Source organism: Sphaerodactylus townsendi, linkage group LG03 (assembly GCF_021028975.2).
Source record: "Sphaerodactylus townsendi isolate TG3544 linkage group LG03, MPM_Stown_v2.3, whole genome shotgun sequence".
Lineage (NCBI taxonomy): Eukaryota > Metazoa > Chordata > Lepidosauria > Squamata > Sphaerodactylidae > Sphaerodactylus > Sphaerodactylus townsendi.
In genome coordinates, this window is record NC_059427.1 from 161,977,426 (window position 1) to 161,997,046 (window position 19,621).

At 45.6% G+C, this 19,621-nt stretch overlaps 2 protein-coding genes across 3 annotated transcripts; both read left to right on the forward strand.

Moving 5' to 3' along the window:
- The first annotated feature begins 3,468 nt into the window (after positions 1-3,468).
- On the forward strand, positions 3,469-10,265 carry LOC125427974 (olfactory receptor 1L1-like). The gene is made up of 2 exons (XM_048487542.1): positions 3,469-3,480; positions 9,328-10,265. The coding sequence occupies exon 2, from the start codon at positions 9,330-9,332 to the stop codon at positions 10,263-10,265; it is 936 nt and encodes a 311-aa protein (XP_048343499.1). The 5' UTR covers positions 3,469-3,480; positions 9,328-9,329.
- Positions 10,266-15,342: 5,077 nt separating this feature from the next.
- LOC125429175 (olfactory receptor 1361-like) lies at positions 15,343-18,475 on the forward strand. Of its 2 annotated transcripts, XM_048490041.1 has the most exons (2): positions 15,343-15,369; positions 17,564-18,475. In XM_048490041.1, exons 1-2 carry the CDS (start codon positions 15,343-15,345, stop codon positions 18,473-18,475), a joined length of 939 nt encoding a protein of 312 aa, XP_048345998.1. The 2 variants fall into 2 exon arrangements, with proteins under 2 accessions (XP_048345998.1, XP_048345999.1); XM_048490042.1 differs by lacking the exon at positions 15,343-15,369 and having other exon boundaries at positions 17,537-18,475.
- The last annotated feature ends 1,146 nt before the right edge of the window (positions 18,476-19,621 follow it).

Below are 19,621 nucleotides of genomic sequence, written 5' to 3' on the forward strand. Positions count from 1 at the left end.
TTCGCATTTGTATAAAATTTGATCCTCAATATTTCTTGTATTTCTGCATGTATTTCTTTCCAGAATTCGTCATTTTCGTACATGGCCACTATGTATGATAAAATGATCCATTCTCTTCTTTACTTTTCTAGCAAGTTTCTTTATAGTTTAGTATTCATCTTCCTAATCTCTTTTGGAGTAATATACCATCTGTAAAACATCTTATACCAGTTTTCTCTCAAAGTCTGACAAGTTTTAAATTTTGTATTTTTCATCCATAAGGATATTTTGCTCCTTGAATTGTTTGATTATGTTTTACTTGATAAAGATACTGTGAAAAAGGGGGGCAAAAATCCAATTCAGCTTCAAAAGAATGGTTTGATACAAACTGTAGGATGGTCAAAGAAAACTTAAACAGAAATAGTCTTTTTAAAAGAAACCACTTGGCCATTTCCAGAAACTTATTGATTCAAGCTAAGTGGATGTATAAAGCATTATTGATAATGAAAAAGCATCAACACATGGGATTTTTTTGAATAAGGTGATTACTGCCACTGAAAATAAATCAGCTATGCCATTATGGCATTTAGTAACCCTATGATGAAAAACTACTGTAAGAATATTTATTGCTACAATGGCATGTAAAGAACATGAGAAACCTCTATGAGAAATATCCCTTGGAGCCAGATGCAACATTTGAAATAAATCTAAATTCTACCCCAGAATGGGAACATGTAAATAGTAAAGAAATAGTTAAATTAATTTGAAAACTAAAATAAAAAAAACACAACTGGCTACAGTCTAAGATAATTTTGGACAGGGGTCCTCAATTTGTTTCCAAGTTCTGGAAGGCGTTTCTGGCTCTCTTGGGGGTCAAATCAGCCTTATCCTATCCTTATCACATGCAATCTGACGGCCAATCGGAACGTACGAACCAGACTTTGGAGCAATATCTGCGGTGCTACACAAACTATCACCAGAATAATTGGGCGGACTTGTTACTTTTTGCTGAATATGCGTATAATAATGCTGTGCTTACCAGCACCCAGAAAACTCCCTTTGAGATCGTCTCTGGATGGTCTGCCCCACCTTTTCCTCTTTTGGGCTTGGATCCATTACAGTCTCCTGAACTTAATGATTGGATCCAAACCATTGTTAAAGGTTGGGACTCGATTGGAATAGCTCTGCGCAAAGCCCAAGAGTCCCAGAAAATGCAAGCGGATAAACATTGGATTCCCTTTCCTTTACACATGAATGACTGGGTGTATCTTTCCACTAAAAACCTCCGGGATGTTCATAAATATTCCAAGCTGGGGAAAAAGTTTATTGGTCCCTTTAAGATTGTACAAGTAATCAATAATGTAACTGCTAAACTTGAGTTGCCAAAATCGCTTAGCAATATTCATCCTGTATTTCATTCCAGCTTGCTCAAATGGGCTCCAGATTTCAATGCCTGGCACGGCCCCCCCAAATGCCCTCCTCCAGTTCTGATTGATGGGCACAAACATTATGAAATCGACACCATCCTGGATTCCCATATGCACTGTTTACAATATCTTGTTTCGTGGGTGGGATTTCCCACAGGCCATGATCAGTGGGTCTATGCTACAGATGTCCACACCCCTATTCTGGTTACTGCTTTCCATAAGGCTTTTCCTGACAAATCCGGGGGAGATTCTTAGGAGGGGTGAAATGTCAGGATGATGTTGGTGTGTGCTCTGTCCTTGAATCTTTCCCACCTGTCTACCCTGGCTCTCTGCCTAGGCTGGGGATTTTTACTTTCACATTATCTCGGATTGACTGTGTGAGACTATTTGCTATTGAACTTCTTGTGGCAGGAAAGAGGTTTGCTACTGTGTTAAAACTATCATCAAAATTCTGAGGCTCTCAGAACTCGCATCACCTGTATTCGACTATGACTGCCAGTACAATAAAGAACTGAGAACGGTTACTTTTGCCTGGACTTTACTAGTTTGTTACACTAACTCTACAGAGTAAGAAATTGGCGAACTCACTTCAACTGTCGGCTGGGGATGGGGAGAAGTTTCATATTTTAATATAACTGAAAGAGGCAGATGATCACTTAAATAGTGGGACAATACCTGGAAATCACCTACATATTCAAAAAGATTGGGAGATATTAAAATATAATTAATCCAACTGTTCCCCTTCCTAATGGCAAAGGTGACCTCTCCAGAAATACTAAATTGGGAAAGTCCATTTAATATACATAGATTGATCTGTATAGCAAAAGAAATTAGTTCTTTCCCAGCTATGTTTGAGACATTATCTTTATAGAGCCTAGGAAGTAAGAAGAACCAGGGAAGGGTATCAAGTTCGGACCCCAAAGATGTAACCAGGGAGGACTTGTTACCAGGAGGAGGCAATTCTGTATAAAACTGCAAAGATTGTCATGCCCTTATATAAAGCAGTGATGCGAACGCACTTGGAGTACTGTGTTCAGTTCTGGTCGCCACATCTCAAAAAGGATATCGAAGAGATAGAAAAAGTCCAGAGAAGGGCAACGAGGATGATTGAGGGACTGGAGCACCTTCCTTATGAGGAGAGGCTGCAGCGTTTGGGACTCTTTAGTTTGGAGAGGAGATGTCTGAGGGGGGATAGGATTGAAGTCTATAAAATTATGCATGGGATAGAAAATGTTGACAGAGAGAAATTATTCTCTATTTCTCACAATACTAGAACCAGGGGGCATCCATTGAAAATGCTGGGGGGAAGAATTAGGACTAATAAAAGGAAACACTTCTTCACGCAACGTGTGATTGGTGTTTGGCATATGCTGCCACAGGAGGTGGTGATGGCCATTAACCTGGATAGCTTTAAAAGGGGCTTGGATAGATTGATGGAGGAGAAGTCGATCTATGGCTACCAATCTTGATCCTCTTTGAACTGAGATTGCAAATGCCTTAACAGACCATGTGCTCGGGAGCAAAAGCCGCAGAAGGCCATTGCTCTCACATCCTGCATGTGAGCTCCCAAAGGCACCTGGTGGGCCACTGCGAGTAGCAGAGTGCTGGGCTAGATGGACTCTGGTCTGATCCAGCTGGCTTATTCTTATGTTCTTATGTTCTTATGTATGTACTCCATGGATGTGGCAGATCTCTTCTGGGTATTTGGAGTGGGGGGAAAAAAGTCAGAAGAGCTTGTTGGAAACATTAGGCTAATTTGCCAAACCCTTGAGATGGTGTATCTGAACAAGTCTGCAGAGAATCTCTCAAGAGGGAATCCGGCTACGCCATCCTTCCGCCTTGAGTTCTGGCTATCACAGCTCCCAAGAGTCTAAAGGCATGAAGAAAACACAGTGGAACCATAGCCTCACCACCTGCTGGTGCTACAACAAGGTGCCGGATCTGCTCAAAAGAAGAAGCTCCCAGTGCAAAACTCTCTGCATCCTTCAAGTGGGCAACATCAAAGACACACACAGAATTTTTCTGCTTGCTTCTGGAAACAGACAGCATATTTTGCGCTGTATTCATCAGTTGGGTAAGTAAGAGTACTTCAGGCACCTTAAGAGTTAGACCAGCAGATAAGCCTACCAAAGTCTACTTTCTCTGAGTGCTGCCTAATGTGCTTCTTACAAAGGCCAACCTTTGGAACCTTCCGATGATAGAGATGATGGTCAACCTTTCTTGCAAAACTGAGCTGGAGAATGAATGTTTTGCGCTTAAAAAAGAAGAGACAATTAAGGCTAAGGAAGTCTTTAGTTTTACATGGTAATGGGTGTCACATGGGGATGCTACATTGTCTATTGATGCCCACTCTATATTCCTAGGTCCATGGTGGCGAACCTTTGGCACTCCAGATGTTATGGACTACAATTCCCATCAGCCCCTTCCAGAATGACCAATTGGCCATGCGGGCAGGGGCTGGTGGGAATTGTAGTCCATAACATCTGGAGTGCCAAAGGTTCGCCACCACTGTCCTAGGTAGTCTATTGAGTCCCACCCCCAGGCTTCTGCTAAAATCTCCCCTCATTTTTTAAAGTTCAACCAGAGGAAAAGCAGGGGCCATTTCAAACATGCAAGATTTTCCCTGAGGGAGAGGGGAGGTCATATGTATAGTTGCCTTATATTGAATTTATAAGGTCGTCAAGGTCATAATAGTTACTCTGACTGGCAGTGACTCTCCAGGGTATCAGGCAGAGGTCTTTCACATCCCCTGAAAGCTAATGTGGTGTAGCGTAGAGCTGCAGACTCTAATCTAGAGAACTGGGTTTGTTTTCCCTGCTCCTCCACACGAAGCCTGCTGGGTGACCTTGGGCCAGTCACAGTTCTCTCAGAACTTTCTCAGCCCCATCTAATTCACAAGGTATTTGTTATGGAGAGAGGAAGGGAAGGAGTTTGTAAGCTGCTTTGAGACTCCTTACGGTTGAGAAAAGTGGGTTATAAATCCAAGGTCTTCTTCTCCCCCATCCTCGACATGAAGCCCGCTGTGTGAACTCTCGGAATTCTCTTAGCCCAATCTACCTCACAAGGTGTCTGTTGCGGGAGAGGAAAGGAGGGAGTTTGAAAGTCACTTTGAGATTTCTAATGGTTGAGAAAAGCAGGATATAAATCCAAATTCTTTTTCTTCTTCTACCTCTGGATCTTTTTGAACTAGAGATTGGACCAAGCAGATGCTCTACAGCTGAGCAGGGATGAAGCAAAGGAAACTGGGTCCGGGTCACATGCATTTCCTGTGCCACTGCCATGGCCCCGCTGGCCCCGCCACAACCTTGCCCCTCCATGGCCCGGCCACCCCTCCGCCGCTGCTCCACCTGGGGCGGCTCACGCCCCCCGCCTCGTTGGTGCTACACCACTGCAGCTGAGCCACAGCATATTTCTTTGTTTTAGTTTGATCTTCCTTCTAACCAACATTTCCACATCTGTTCCAGTCGTCTTGCTGCAAGGAAGTAGCGGCATTGCTTTTATAGCATGTAGGAAAAGACTGTAGTGAACCACAAGGTCGACCTTCCATGTCCTTATAGACACATGTGATCAGACAGCGGCAGAGGTAAGAGTGGGTAGGTGAAGTCAGCACTTTGTAGGGGATTTGTACCTAGTTTAAGTCTCACACCTTCTTCGGACTCCTGCCAAAGGACACTGGCTCTGCTATTCAGGACACAGGCATCTCTCCTCTCTATTAAAACACCCTTTCAATGATTCATGACCCCTTCCATACAGATACTTTAAAAGCATTTTAGGGCAGGAAATAAAACTTTTCCTCCAAGGAATTCTGCATTGCTTTTCCTCCCAAACATTTTACTTCCATCCTCGAAATATTTTAAATGCATCCTCTTTTCCAGTCATGGGTGAAGTGTTTACAAAAGTGTTTACAAAAGTGTTTACAAAAAGGTTCTATTCGTGCTCTGTCCTTTAAAGATGCAATTTTGTCAGCTCACTCCTTGCCTGCAGAAGAAGAGTTTGGATTTATATCCCCCCTGGTGATGGCCACTAACCTGGATAACTTTAAAAGGGGCTTGGACAGATTTATGGAGGAGAAGTCGATTTATGGCTACCAATCTTGATCCTCTTTGAACTGAGATTGCAAATGCCTTAACAGTCCAGGTGATCGGGAGCAACAGCTGCAGAAGGCCATTGCTTTCACATTCTGCATGTGAGTCTCCTAAAGGCACCTGGTGGGCCACTGCGAAAGTAGCAGAGAGCAGGGACTAGATGGACTCTGGTCTGATCCAGCTGGCTTCGTTCTTATGTTCTTATGTTCTTTTCTCTCCTGCAGGAGAGACCTCAAAGGGGCTTTCATAATCTCCCTTTGCTCCTTCCCCTCAGAACAAACAACCCCTGTGAGGTGGGTGGGGCTGAGAGAGTCTCCCGAGAAGCTGTGACTAGCTCCAAGGTCACCCAGCCTGGGCGTGTGTGTGGGAGTGCACAGGCTAATCTGAATTCCCCAGATAAGCCTCCACAGCTCAGGCGGCAGAGCTGGGAATCAAACCCGGTTCCTCCAGATTAGATACACGAGCTCTTAACCTCCTATGCCACTGCTGCTCTTTGCCTATCTCTCTGTGACACCATTCTCCGCTGGCAAGAAAGGATTAGTGCGCCTGTGGCTAATACCTTTGTGCCGTAGCCATGCCTGAAAATTATTCCCCATAAACTCCCCGCCTAGGTCTGTTTGGAACATTGCCAGTTTGTAGGGGAATCTGCGCTCAATCATGGCCAACCACTCTTTGAACTTTACAAAAGCTTGGTCTTTTGATTCGAGCAAGATGAAGTAAACTTACCGACTGTAATCGTCTACCAGCAGGAAGATGTACTTAGCACCCCCTTCACTAGCCCTGAAGGGGCCTGCTAGGTCGGCGTGTATGAGTTCAAACGGACGTGTTGAAACTCTTTGACTGACCTTGGGGATAGGGCACGCTTTCACTTTTACACTGCTGCGTATGGCACAGTCGAGAAACTTTTTACATGCACATACATTGACAGCACAAACAGCTGTCTGATGGTTGCGAAACTTGCACGGTTGCAAAACTTGCACATGACGCAGATAGTGCACACAGTTGTCGTGCATCAGTTTGTGACATAAGTCAGACCCATTAAGAACATTGCCCATGCCCCCTTTGTCAGACATTACATGCAGGTTTTCATTTAGCACTCCTTTAGCACAGACAAGATCATTCTGCTTTATAATGCAACCTGTTTTATCAAAAGACATTTTATAGTTTTGCTGAGCTAAAGATGAAACACTGATCAGACAGTGGTCCAGCCCCTCAACACACAACACATTTGGCAAAGTTTTACCCAAACATGGCACGTAGGCACTCCCCTGCAACTGTACATCTGCAGGAGTCCCATCAGCCAACCTTACGTGCTGTACTGTTGCTGGTTTTGCATCCTGTAGCAGCTCACTGGAGTTGACCACATGCTGGGCACACGCTGAATCAATCAACCATATTGGTGTGGTCTTTTCACTATCAGTTCTCAGAAGAGCAGTTACCAGTTTGTCTCTGTGCCCTCTTCTCTGTTTCTGCTGCTGCCTGGCTGGCCTCTTCCTTTCCCTCTGCTTCTCTGGACAGTTTCGGAGGAGGTGCTTGGCTGACCCGCCATGGAAACATTTTCTTACAGCAAAGACGTTGGCATCAGGTTTTGCTTTATTATTATTATTATTATTATTATTATTATTATTATTATTATTATTATTATTATTATTATTATTATTATTATTATTATTATTATCATCATCATCATCATCATCATCATCATCATCATCATCATCATCATCATCATCATCATCATCATCATCATTATTATTATTATTATTACTACTACTACTACTACTACGACTACTACTACTACTACTACTACTACTATTTTTAATTCAATTCAATTCAATTCAATTCAATTCAATTTAATATACCGCCCCATCCCCAAAGGGCTCTGGGCTGTGTACAACATAAAATCATATATAAAATCATCAAAATACAGCTTCTATAAATGGGATAAAAGCAGCAATTATTTCCCAAGATCGGCATCTCACTTAAACTCAGTCCTCCTACAAGGAAGGGAGTCTTGATGATATTAAAGACCCATGGATCCGGCACATGATGGGAGCTCCTGGGCAATGGTAAGCTGGGGATCCATGGGAATGGGAGGGCATTTGACACCTCAGCGGCTGGGCTCTCCAAAAGCCCGGTGGAACAACTCAGTCTTACAGGCCCTGCGGAAATCGCCAAGGTCCCGCAGGGCCCGGACAGCTGGAGGGAGAGTGTTCCACCAGGCAGGGGCCAGAGCCATAAAGGCCCTGGCCCAAGTGGAGGCCAGCCGCATCATTGAGGGGCCAGGGATCTCCAGTAAGTTGGCCTCTGCCGAACACAGAGGTCGAGCCGGGACATATGGGGTAATGCAGTCCCGAAGGTACGAGGGTCCCAGGCCGCGTAAGGCCTTAAAGGTCAAAACCCACACCTTGAAGATAATTTGGAATTCAACTGGGAGCCAGTGCAGGCGGCGCAGCTTTGTTGCTAGCAGCTGTCCCCTCTCTTGCTGCATTCTCTTGCTGTAAAGCTCTCTGCTGCAGCAGCTCTAAAAGCCTGGCTGTAACATAGTCAAGAGTCAGCACAGCATCACTTACGCTTTGCATGGAGCAAACAAACTGATCCCATGTATCATCCAGGGACGACAGTAACACGTAAGCTTTATGTTGATCCGTGTATTCCATCCCACGGTCTTCCAGCTCACAAAACAGTTCACGCAGCTGCTGCATATGGGCAGAAACACTCTCACCGGCTCGTAACTTTTGGTTGTACAACCTGTGGGTGGGGATTACTTTTACCCCGGCAGTCTCTGTCTGGTACACTCCATGCAAGGCCTCCCAGCAGTCAGACGCTGTCTCTGAATTCCTCAGGTAGACCAGCTGGGAGTTCTCCATTGCAAGGACTTTACAGGCTCTTGCTTTAGCATCAGCCTTCCGTTCAGCTGCAGTACCTGGATGAGTTGGCGGCGTTTCAACCACAGACCATAGGTCCTCACGTATCAGGTAGCTCCGCATCTTAACACACCAGGAGGAATAGTTGTTGGCATCCAGCCTCTCAAACGACATGCCACCCATCTGGAGAGCCATGGCTTGTCTCTGCTCCGTCGCTCACAAACTCTGGACACTGGGGTTAGTGGGAAAAGATTGGGCCCATAACCATTGTCAGCGCATTCCCACAGCTCACCAACCCAGGTCAGGCAAGACAACACAAGGAAGAGACAGAGACAGTTGTTTTCTTTCCAGCAGGAAGGCTTTTGATCTTGTTGCTTCAGAAAACAAACGCACACTGAACGAGAAGTTGCTTTCTCTCTGACCAACTTCAGAACTCTCACTCCATGCTGCAATGCTATACCACCACACCATCCTAACATGACCTTCCTGTCTTTATACTTTCATGGCTTGTTGCCAGGCAGTGTAAATTCCTTCTGCACCTGGCTGCTGACGCAATCCTGCCTTATCTTAGGCCCTTTCCCCACTTACCTTAAGCCCCGCGCTACTCTCCTCAAGTAGCGCAGGGTCCAGCTGCACTCCCCACTTCAGGGGCGGCAAGAACGCAGCCGACCCGACGCTGCCTCTCTTGCGCCCCCTCAGCGCGCGTAATTCCTGGTGCCTTTTGAAATGGCGCCTTTTGATGACCCCGTGCAGAGCGCGGGGTCGTGGGGAAGCCGGGGCACGTGCCAGGAATTGCGTGTGCTGGGAATTGCGTGCAGCAACCCTCGGACAAAGGTAAGTGGGGAAAGGACCTTAGTTTCACATCTCTGCAAGGACTCATGAGTGCAGCAAATGTTTCAACTTTTCTTTCAATATTCTAACAAAAACTTGGGCAGCAGCCCTCTAGTTTTCTTGTTGTTCTCATCTCTGCAGTAATGAATCATGAGAACATCACCCAAGTCTCTGAATTCCTCCTCCGTGGTTTCACTTCCCAACCAGAACTTCAGAAGATCATCTTCCCACTCTTCCTCTTGATGTATCTGCTCGTCCTCTTGGGGAACGCGACAATCATCTTCCTCATCCGCTCTGATGCACACCTCCTCCAGAGCCCCATGTACTTCTTCCTCAGCTTCCTCGCACTATGTGATCTGGGTTTTTGCAGCAACATCATCCCCAAGGCACTCGAGAACTTGGTGTCTCAAAAGAAGACCATTTCTTACCATGGATGCCTGACCCAGATATTTTTCGCAATCTTTATAGGCAACGCAGACAGCTACATCCTGGCGTCCATGGCCTATGACCGCTTTGTGGCAATCTGCCACCCACTGTACTATTCGGCCATGATGAGCTACAAGCGTTGCGTCCGGTTGGCAGCAGTGTCCTGGACTATTCCCTTCTTTCACTCTGTGCTATATACTGTTCTGATGTCCCGTGTTGAGTTCTGTAACCCTAGGGAGATTCCTCAGTTTTTCTGTGACCTTTACCCAGTTCTGGATGTTTCGTGCTCTGACTCAACCATCATAGATCTAGTATTGTTGACTGAGGGGATAGTAGAGATCCTGGGGCCATTTGTGCTCATTATCATTTCATACACATTCATTTTCTACACCATCATGAAAATTCCATCAGCTGGTGTGAAGCGCAAGGCTTTCTCCACATGTGGGTCCCACATTTGTGTGGTGATCATGTACTTTGGTGGCATCAGCTTTGTGTATTTCAAACCAAATGCCAAACACCCAGAGCGCATGGACACAGTGGCAGCCATTATGTTTAGTCTAGTAACCCCCATGCTGAATCCGTTCATCTACACCCTCAGGAACAATGAGATTAAGGCAGCCATGCGGAGAATCTATAGGAAGTACTTCCGTTAATTTTGAGGGCCAAAGTAGGAATATCTGGGAGACAAGTACCTGTATCCCTGTAGTTTCAAATCCTGTTATACGCATTTCAAACGTGTGAGCTCTCACCCCATTCTACTGAACTGTCCTACCACCAAATCTCTTCACACACTTTTTTCAATAGCAGTTGCCAGCTGAGAAGAGAAACATTCACAAAATGCAATTTCCTCTGCATTAAGCCCAACCTCCAATGCTGGTGTTCTGGCAGGCAAAGGCTGAGTGAAAGCCAAATAAAGTTAACTCCACCCTCTGTCACCACTTTGAATGCCCCTGCTACATTGGTGGAGGTGGTGGGGACACTGGAGCTCTGACATGACAATCTGTGCCATGTCTGGCTGTTGTGGATGTATAAGTGCCCCAGGTAAATGCCCCAAGGAGGACAAATCTGCTGGTGCAGCCCCATACCGCCTCCATAGGTGGATTCGGGGGGCCCAGATTGGGCTGCTTGGCTATTTTTAATATATATGTATGCTATTTTTTTTACACTTCAAACAATAATCCGAAATTTATTTGTATATTGTTAACAATAAATTCTTAGAAACAAAATTATCGTTTCTTATTTTCTTGGTAAGATAACGTAAACTTCCGTGATGTAAATCCCAATGTAGTGGGAAAATAATGCATCACTGTATATACTGTGGTATAAGCTCTAATTCAAGCATATATAAGCTCTATCGCACCTATTTTTACCACAAAAAGCTGGAAAAACTTATTGACTCGCGTATAAGTCGAGGGTGGGAAATGCTGCAGCTACTGGTAAATTTCAAAAATAAAAATAGATACCAATAAAATTACATTAATTGAGGCATCAGTAGGTTAAATGTTTTTGAATATTTATTTCAAAGAAAAACAGTAAACTAGCTCTGTAAGTGGAAAAGAGGGTCAACAAGAACAATATGATCTCAACAATAACTTTAAAAGTACAAAAACCTTAGCTCAATCAGCAACCAAGCTAAAACACAAGAGTTAAAATCCTTCAAAACTGGATTCCTCATCATCATCTGTATGTCCAAATGTAACCCAACTTAGATTTTAAGAGGGATATTATCAGAAATGGAAAATCTACTATTAGCTTCCATTGTAAACAATGGGGGGGTGGAGCAACCCCTTTGGGGGTCAATAACTTTGGATCCCCTGATTCCAAATCCTTTACCAAACCTGGCTGGTATCATATAAGAGATCTCTCCTGATGATACCAGCCAGGTTTGGTAAAGTTTGGTTCAGAGGGTCCAAAGTTATGGACCCTCGAAAGGGTAGCCCCATCTACTATTCGCTCCCATTGAAAACAATGGGGAATGGGGGCACCTCCTTTGGGGGTCCATAACTTTGGACCCCCTGAACCAAACTTTACTAAACGTGGTTGGTATCATCAGGAGTGTCTTCTGAGGGTACCCTAAAATTTTGGTGCAGCTAGCATAAAAACTGCGCCCCCTGCTGGCTGGCAAAGTAAAAACACACAAAAAATTTAATGACCCGCATATAAGTCGAGGGGAGCTTTTTCAGCATTAAAATGTGCTGAAAAATTCGACTTATACATGAGAATATACGGTAACTCTGTAAGCATTAAAATAATCAGTTTGCAGCACAGAGGAAGCCCCCCTGCGTTAATGTTATAAAGCTTTCAATGCCAGCCCACTACCATGCTGAAATTCTGTGGTTTGCCCAGGAACGTGATTGGTTTGGACATCAGGATGGCTCATGTCTTGGACTGGTTTGGTGGCTGGCTGTCTTCTCAGACATCAAAACTGTGAGAACATGTGTGAATGTTTAGATGAGCAAAATCTAAATGACAGCTGGACCCTCCTTCTAACAGGTGCTGTGTGCAGATTAGTGCCGAGTGCACAGCTTGTACCGTGTGCAAACCTGATAAGGTGAGGGCACCTGATTGGTACCACTTTTATATATAGTTAGCACAGAGAGCAGTGTGATGTGTGCCTGAAAACACCTGTGGTCTGGCGAAGCCCTTTGTCAGTAGATAGCAATAAATAGAACTGCACTGGTGACTGTGTGTCTGTCAGTTCTTGTCTACATTGCGTCCTACAAGGTGGTCTACTCTGAGTAAATCCGCTGCTTCAACAAATACCAATGTCAATCTTGCCCAGTGTGCCAAAAGGCTTTCTTGAGAATGCCAACAGCTCCATTGGCATTACTGCCAGTGATACCTATTTTATTCCATTCCATAGTATTGCCATGGACTTTGCGGGACTGCTACCTGAACCTGGGCTTAAGCTGGTGAAAGGGAAGAACACCTTGTTTCATGGGCGTTCCTAGGCAAACTGGAGCCTGGGGACAAAACCTGAGTTTGGCGCCCCGCCCCCCCGGCGAATGGGTGGCCACCCTCCCCTACCATGAACAAACAATGATTTTTTGCACCAGCTCACAAAACACCTCCCACTCCCAGCAAAACATACATGGCTCTCTCCCCACCAACTCTTTTCCTAATTTCCTAATCACAACAACCCTATGAGGTAGGTTGTTAGCCTGAGAAACAACTCCAAGCCAGTGCAAGTGGGTATTAAGCATGTGTATCTCTCACAAATCACCCCCAGCAAAACATTTACCAAACAAATGTCAGCATCATCTCTCACAAAACACCTCCAGTGGAATCCACCCCCAAACACCATCACTTTCAATGGTGCTTAAACTAGGGAGCTCAGATTCTTTTTTAAAATCCACCTTAAAGGGAGAATCTGGGGTCCCCGGTTAAAACAAAATTGAAAGTGATGCTGTTTGGGGGTGGATTCTCCCCCACCTTGAAACAGCATCACTTTTGAGGGTTGGAGATTCAGATGAAACAAATACCAGATTCATCCGGAATCTGGGCAAATTTGGGCACATTTGGACAAAAAGTGTCCGATTATGTCCTGCCCAAATATGAACAAATGCGAATGCAAGGTATTTGGGCTTTTTTGGGGGGGTATTTTTGGTGTTTTTTGGCCTGTAGGAAGGGCATTTTTAAAGCTAGCAGCACCATGATTTCAGGGCATCATCAAGAGACTTCAGGGGTAGCAAAGTTATGGATGCCCAAATGGAATGCCCCCATCCCCATTGTTTTCAATGGGAGCTAACAGGAGATGGGGGCTGCCCATTTGAGGGACCATAACTCTGGTCCTCCTAAACCTAATTCCACTACTAGCCCAGGAGGCATCATAAGAATATTTACCAGATGATACCCTGAACTTTTGGTGTCACTAGCTTTAAAAATACACCCCTTCCAGGCACCCCAAGAAATTTGCCCAAGATTCTTTGTTTTGCAGTGACTTTGCTCCATTGTAGCCAATGGGGAATTTCTGAGGCAGGCTGCACATTTTTGAAGATAAAGGCACCAGACTTTCAAGGTGACTCCAAGAGGTCTTGGGTAATAGCATCCAAGCTTGGTGAGCTTTGCTTCTGGAATGGGGGGAGGGGAGGCGAGTTGAGAGAGTTCTGAGAGAACTCAGCCCGCAGGCTTTCATGTTCAGAAGCAGGGAAACAAAATAAGCCTTTTGGCGGCCCATAAAATTGAATCCCCAGAAGCAAAGGTCTCCAAACCTGGATACTATTACCAGGAGGGCTTCCTGGAGCCACCTTGAAAGTCTGGTGCCTCTATCTTCGAAAATGTGCAGACTGCCTACACACTCGGAAATTCCCCATTGGCTACAATGGAGCAAAGTCACTGCAAAACGAAGAATCTTGGGCAAATTTCTTGGGGTGCCTGGAAGGGGTGTATTTTTAAAGCTTGTGACACCAAAATTTCAGGGTATCATCTGGTAACTATTCTTATGATGCCACCCAAGTTTGGTGAAGTCAGCACAGAAGGTTCCGCTGCATCCCTGAATGAGGTTTTTTAAAAGTGGCGTCTTCAAGCTGGCACGGTGTGAGCCGCACCGGTGTGAGGGCGCCACTTTTGCAGTCCCCTCCACTCATCTCTCCTTCCAGCATCACTCTGGAGGGTTGGAGGGGCATGCCAATGCTGCCCTTTGACCCCTGGAGGTCATAGGGTAGCTTAGGTGTATCCCTCCAGCCCTCCAGAGTGAGGCTGGAAGGAGAGATGAGTGGAGGGGACCGAAGGAGAGGTGGCTCTGTGCAGAGCCGCTTCTCCGGCTGGGGAGAAAATTGGGGCTAATTTATGCCGGTGGAGGTTCGTTTCTGCTGCAGTGCAGAAAGGGCCAAAGAGAGGCTAATTTGCTTAGACTTTGGGATTTTGTCTTCGAATCCCCAAAGAGTCACTCAAGTGGGAAAGTGGCTGAGACCTCTTTCTCCCCTGAGTCCCAAGTGTCATTATCCACGAGGGCCTGAATGTATGAAGAAAAGCTGGTGGTAACATTGCATCAGAGTCTTCTCTAGCTACAAATTACACAGTGCCAGATCATCACCTCAGCAATAGAAAGACGACCTTGACTTCTGATCTCTCATGTTATTCTTCGGCTCGGCTACAGCAACCACAAACACACAAGTTCCACTGCTGCACACACAGAACACAATTTTGGGCTTCATTCATCAGGTGGGTAAGTAATGGCAGTTGATGCTGTTACCTGGGGTGGAGACACAGTCTCTCAATATGGTGGGGAAGATTAGCTTTAGAGTAGACTGCTTATTAATGTTGCAAGAGGCTGGGCAAGGAATCTTAAAATACCAGTATATACAAAGATCAGCTCTCAGAAGAAAATCCACAGAGTGGAATATGATATGCAAATTTGACAACCTTTATTTTAGGGATGATTTATTGGTGGGATAGGTACAGATTGGATAAGTAATGGTCTGCTCGGAGTGCTGATTAAATCCCCTAAGGGTGACACAATGGTTATTACCTGGATCCATTGTCTAACTAGACACACCTTAGGGCCTGGGGGTGTTAGGTCTCAGAACCTTAAGCCAATAAATGGACTCCAAAGTATTGATCAGTAGTGTTTATTGAGTAGACATTGAAGCACCGCACTTGCAAAGCCCCACAGAGAACCCCCTCCCATTTTTCCAAGAGTTTGTGCAAAACAGTCTTGGGAGCTAAGGTGCCCCAAGGTCAGTGGCAGATAGCAAGAGAAAGCCACCTGGCCTCTTGTCCTATGAGATAATGGAAAGGAGTACCAGGGAAAGCCTAGTTGTCTACAAGTGTGTGAAGCCATAAAGTACAAGTGTGTGAAGCCATAAAGTAAAGATCAAGGAAAGAATGCACAGATGCCAGTGGATACATATAGCAGACTGGTTACATATATCTTTCTAGCAACAGCAATTTGCTATTTTAAGCAGTTGCACAATTCTGGGAATGTATCTCAATCACCTAGATAGCATCCTCCTGACAGGGGGAAAGTTCAGTGGCTAACAGACCACATTTGACCCACAAGATGGATCCTAAAACTCTCTGAGAGACGTCAGTTTTGTGTCTTTCTCATTATGTCAATCTTTGGCCCTTGTGCCTTTGTGACACCCCTTCGCAAGAGGAGTTGTCCAATTGCTTACATTCCCCATACTGATCGGTGTCATCAGACAATGCAAAAGGAAGGGAAGGCAGGTGGAGTTAGCACTGTGCAAAGAATGTGTTGATCCAGTTTCTGTCCTGAACCTACATGCTGCCTTCTCTAGATTCTACAGACACCACATCCAGACAGTTGATGTCTGCTTAGACATGAACGGACAGCCCTTTCCCCCACCAGTACCTATGCATCACCGAGAATCTCTCCAAAATTCTTCTTCCAGTAGAATCACAAAATTTCCTGAATAGTTCATGCATTATATAAACATTATCTGGATAACATATTTAAATTATAACACATGGCCGTATATTGGGGAAACCTTGCCATAAAAGTGCATGAATGTTATTTATTTGCTGAGTTTAGACATCGCTTTTCTCCCCAGGAGGGATTCAATTGGCATATTGTTTTCTTCACCTCAGTTTTGTACTTAAGGCAAGTTAGACAGAGGTCGATTCCACACTTGCGTTATCGACCTAAGTTCGAGCTGCGTTCGACCTAAGTGCTCCGCACAACCACTGGGATCGACGTGGTTTTGTACCAGCTTTGCCCCGTGTAATGGCCAAATTTCCAACTCCAGTTGGGAACTACTACTTTTTCAGGGAACCACACTCAAACTCAGCTCGATTCCAGTAAAGTGCGAAATTTCTGATGCCAGGAGTCCCCCATTCAGCCAATCACAGCTGAGTGTTTCGGGCATGCATACAGTTGGCCAATAAAAAAACGCCACCTTCGTCCCTCCATTCCTGTGGCAGTTTTTTTTAATAATGTGTGTGGGGATAGATGGAACATGGCCGTAGAACAATAGCCAATTGGAACGGAGCAGCGAAGAGGCACAGGATGATTCCGCCCTCCGAGCTGGGATCAAGCTGGTTGCAGTGGGGAACAACAATGGCTTCGACCTAGGTTAGTACCCTTCTCAAGGAACTGGGTTGAACCTATTTTACTCGTGTGTGGAATTGCCCCGACTGTGTGTGAAAGGCCCAAGGTCATCCAGCAAGCTTCCATGCCAGAGTGGGGATTCAAACCTGCGTCATCCTGGCACAACGCTAATCACAACACAAACCCAGAGATTGAATGAAAATAAGGAACTGGGACAGAGACAAGATATGCCCATGAGGGATGGAAGCAGAAGACTAACAATGCTGTACTTTGAAATTACGCCCTTTTAAGCCCAATGCATTTTCATCTACCTTGACTCCCTCTACTGTACTGGGCATGTGTTTTATATGGTAGTTTTAATTGCCATCCCTGTGAAATGCAGTTTTAGCGTTAAATTTTATTGCATTTTAATATTGTTGGAAGCCACCCTCAGCCCATGAGAAGGGTGGTGTATATAAAACTAATAAATGAAATAAATGAAAAGATGTGAGGGAGGGCATGATACACATACAGGAGTTGTGAGATAAACAGAGTACGGCAGCCGTCAGTTCAATGTATTGGTCGCAAGACTTTCATAGTTGATCAGGTTCAGTAGATTAGAGTTTCAGTTAAGAGAGTTTAGCAGCATTCTCTCCTGACATTTCGCCTGCATCTGTGGCTGGCATCCTCTTCAGATCCTCTGAAGATGCCAGCCACAGATGCAGGCGAAACGTCAGGAGAGAATGCTGCTAGAACACGGCCATACAGCCCGGAAACCACACAGCACCCCAGAAGCGAGACAATTAATTCATTAGAGGTCTCCCACTGGATACCTCATTGGTGAGGTAAGAATTATTTACCTTTGAATTAATCAGCAATGTGGGTTGCAGGTCTCCAGTTTTTTCTTTGCATTCTCATCCCTACAACTGCGTTGAAACGATGAATCTCAAGAACACAACTCAGGTCTCTGAATTCCTCCTCCGTGGTTTCTCGTCCCAACCAGAGCTTCAAGGATTCCTCTTCCCACTTTTCCTTACTATGTATGTACTTAACGTCCTGGGCAATGGGACAATCATCTTTGTTATTCGCTCTGATATGCAGCTGCTTCAGTCCCCTATGTACTATTTTCTCAGCCAACTTGCCATAGCTGACCTGTGTTCCACCTCCACTGTTGTCCCCAAGATGCTAGAGAACCTGCTATCTCAGAAAAAAACCATCTCCTACCACGGCTGCATAATTCAGATATGTTTCTATGGCTATTTTGTCAATTTGGATAACTTCCTGCTCGCAGCCATGGCCTATGACCGCTATGTGGCCATTTGTTACCCACTGAGCTATTTGGCGTTGATGAGCCACAAGAATTGCCTTCAACTGGCCACTGCGTGCTGGACTCTCCCACTACTTGATGCTTTGCTTTATACCGTTTTGATGGCTCGTGTCGAGTTCTGTGACCCGGGGGAGATCCCTCATTTTTTCTGTGACATTTACCCCATGCTGGATATCTCATGCTCAGACACCAGTCTCATAGAGCTGCTACTGATGACCGAGGGGTCAGTGGATATCCTGGGGCCATTTGTGCTCATTCTCATTTCATACATTTTCATCTTCTACGCTATAATGAAGATTCCATCAGCGACAGGGAAGCGTAAGGCTTTCTCTACGTGCGGGTCTCACCTTTCTGTGGTTGTCTTGTTCATCGGGACTTTAAGTTGGGTCTATTTGAAGCCTCATTCCAGGAACTTAAAACTGCAGGACATAGTGGCGACTGTGATGTACGGTATGGTAACCCCCATGCTGAATCCCTTCATTTACAGCCTCAGGAATAGTGAGATGAAGGCAGCTATGAGAAGAATAATTAGGCAGTATTTCCATTAAATTTGCAAGGACCATCTAAATATTCTCTGGAAAAACTGAGACTGTGTATTCCTCTGTTGTTCTTTGAAGAAGAAGAGTTTGGATTTATATCCCCCCTTTCTCTCCTGCAGGAGACTCAAAGGGGCTTACAATCTCCCTGCCCTTCCCCCCTCACAACAAACACCCTGTGAGGTGGGTGGGGCTGAGAGAGCTCCGAGAAGCTGTGACTAGCCCAAGGTCACCCAGCTGGCGTGTGTGGGAGTGCACAGGCTAATCTGAATTCCCCAGATCAGCCTCCACAGCTCAGGGGGCAGAGCTGGGAATCGAACCCGGTTCCTCCAGACTAGATACACGAGCTCTTAACCTCCTACGCCACTGGTGCTCCTTAAGACTCAAAAAGAGTCTTAAGACTCTTATGACTCAAAAGCTACAGCCTTTCCCTACCAGAGGTGTTCCAGGGCCAAATGGTGCCCGGAGGCAAAAAACCCTCCGGGTGCTCCTCCCACATGTGGAGCCCCACTTACTCAAGAGTAAGCATGGCTTGCTGATGAGTGAGCCACGCTTACTCACGAGTTTGGCTCCAGCCCCTCCTCGCTGCCTAGAAGCTTGGCGCGAGCGAAACTTGTGCCCAACTTGTAGGCAGGGTAGAGGGGCTTCCCAGCTCCCCTGTACTGCCTAGAAGCCAGGCACGAGGGAAACTCATGCCCAGCTTCTAGTCATCCGGCACCCCCCTCATGACCAAAAGGCATGCGCCCGGGGATATGGGGTACCCCATGTCCCTAGGGCCATATGCGACAAGTTCCCTACTTAGGGTTGCCAACTCAAGTTCCCGAAATTCCTGAACATTTGAGTGTGGATCCTGGAAAAGGGCTTCAGCCGTAGAGTCCACTGTTCAAAGCAGCCATTTTCTCCAAGGGAACTGACCTCTGCCATCTGGAGATTAGTTGTAATTGCAGGAAACCTTCAGGCCCTGTCGGTAGGCTTGCAACCCCACCATCTGTTGGAAGTGAAGGACTTTGCATTGCCTCCTGCCTCAATGACAGAGGGGGACTGATCAGTGAGAGATTCCCAGAGTGGATCAAGACACTGGGTGCCTTTTCTCCAGTGCTCTGACATGATCCCATTGATGTGTAGGCTGCAATTCTCAGGAAACTTCCTTCCTGCTTC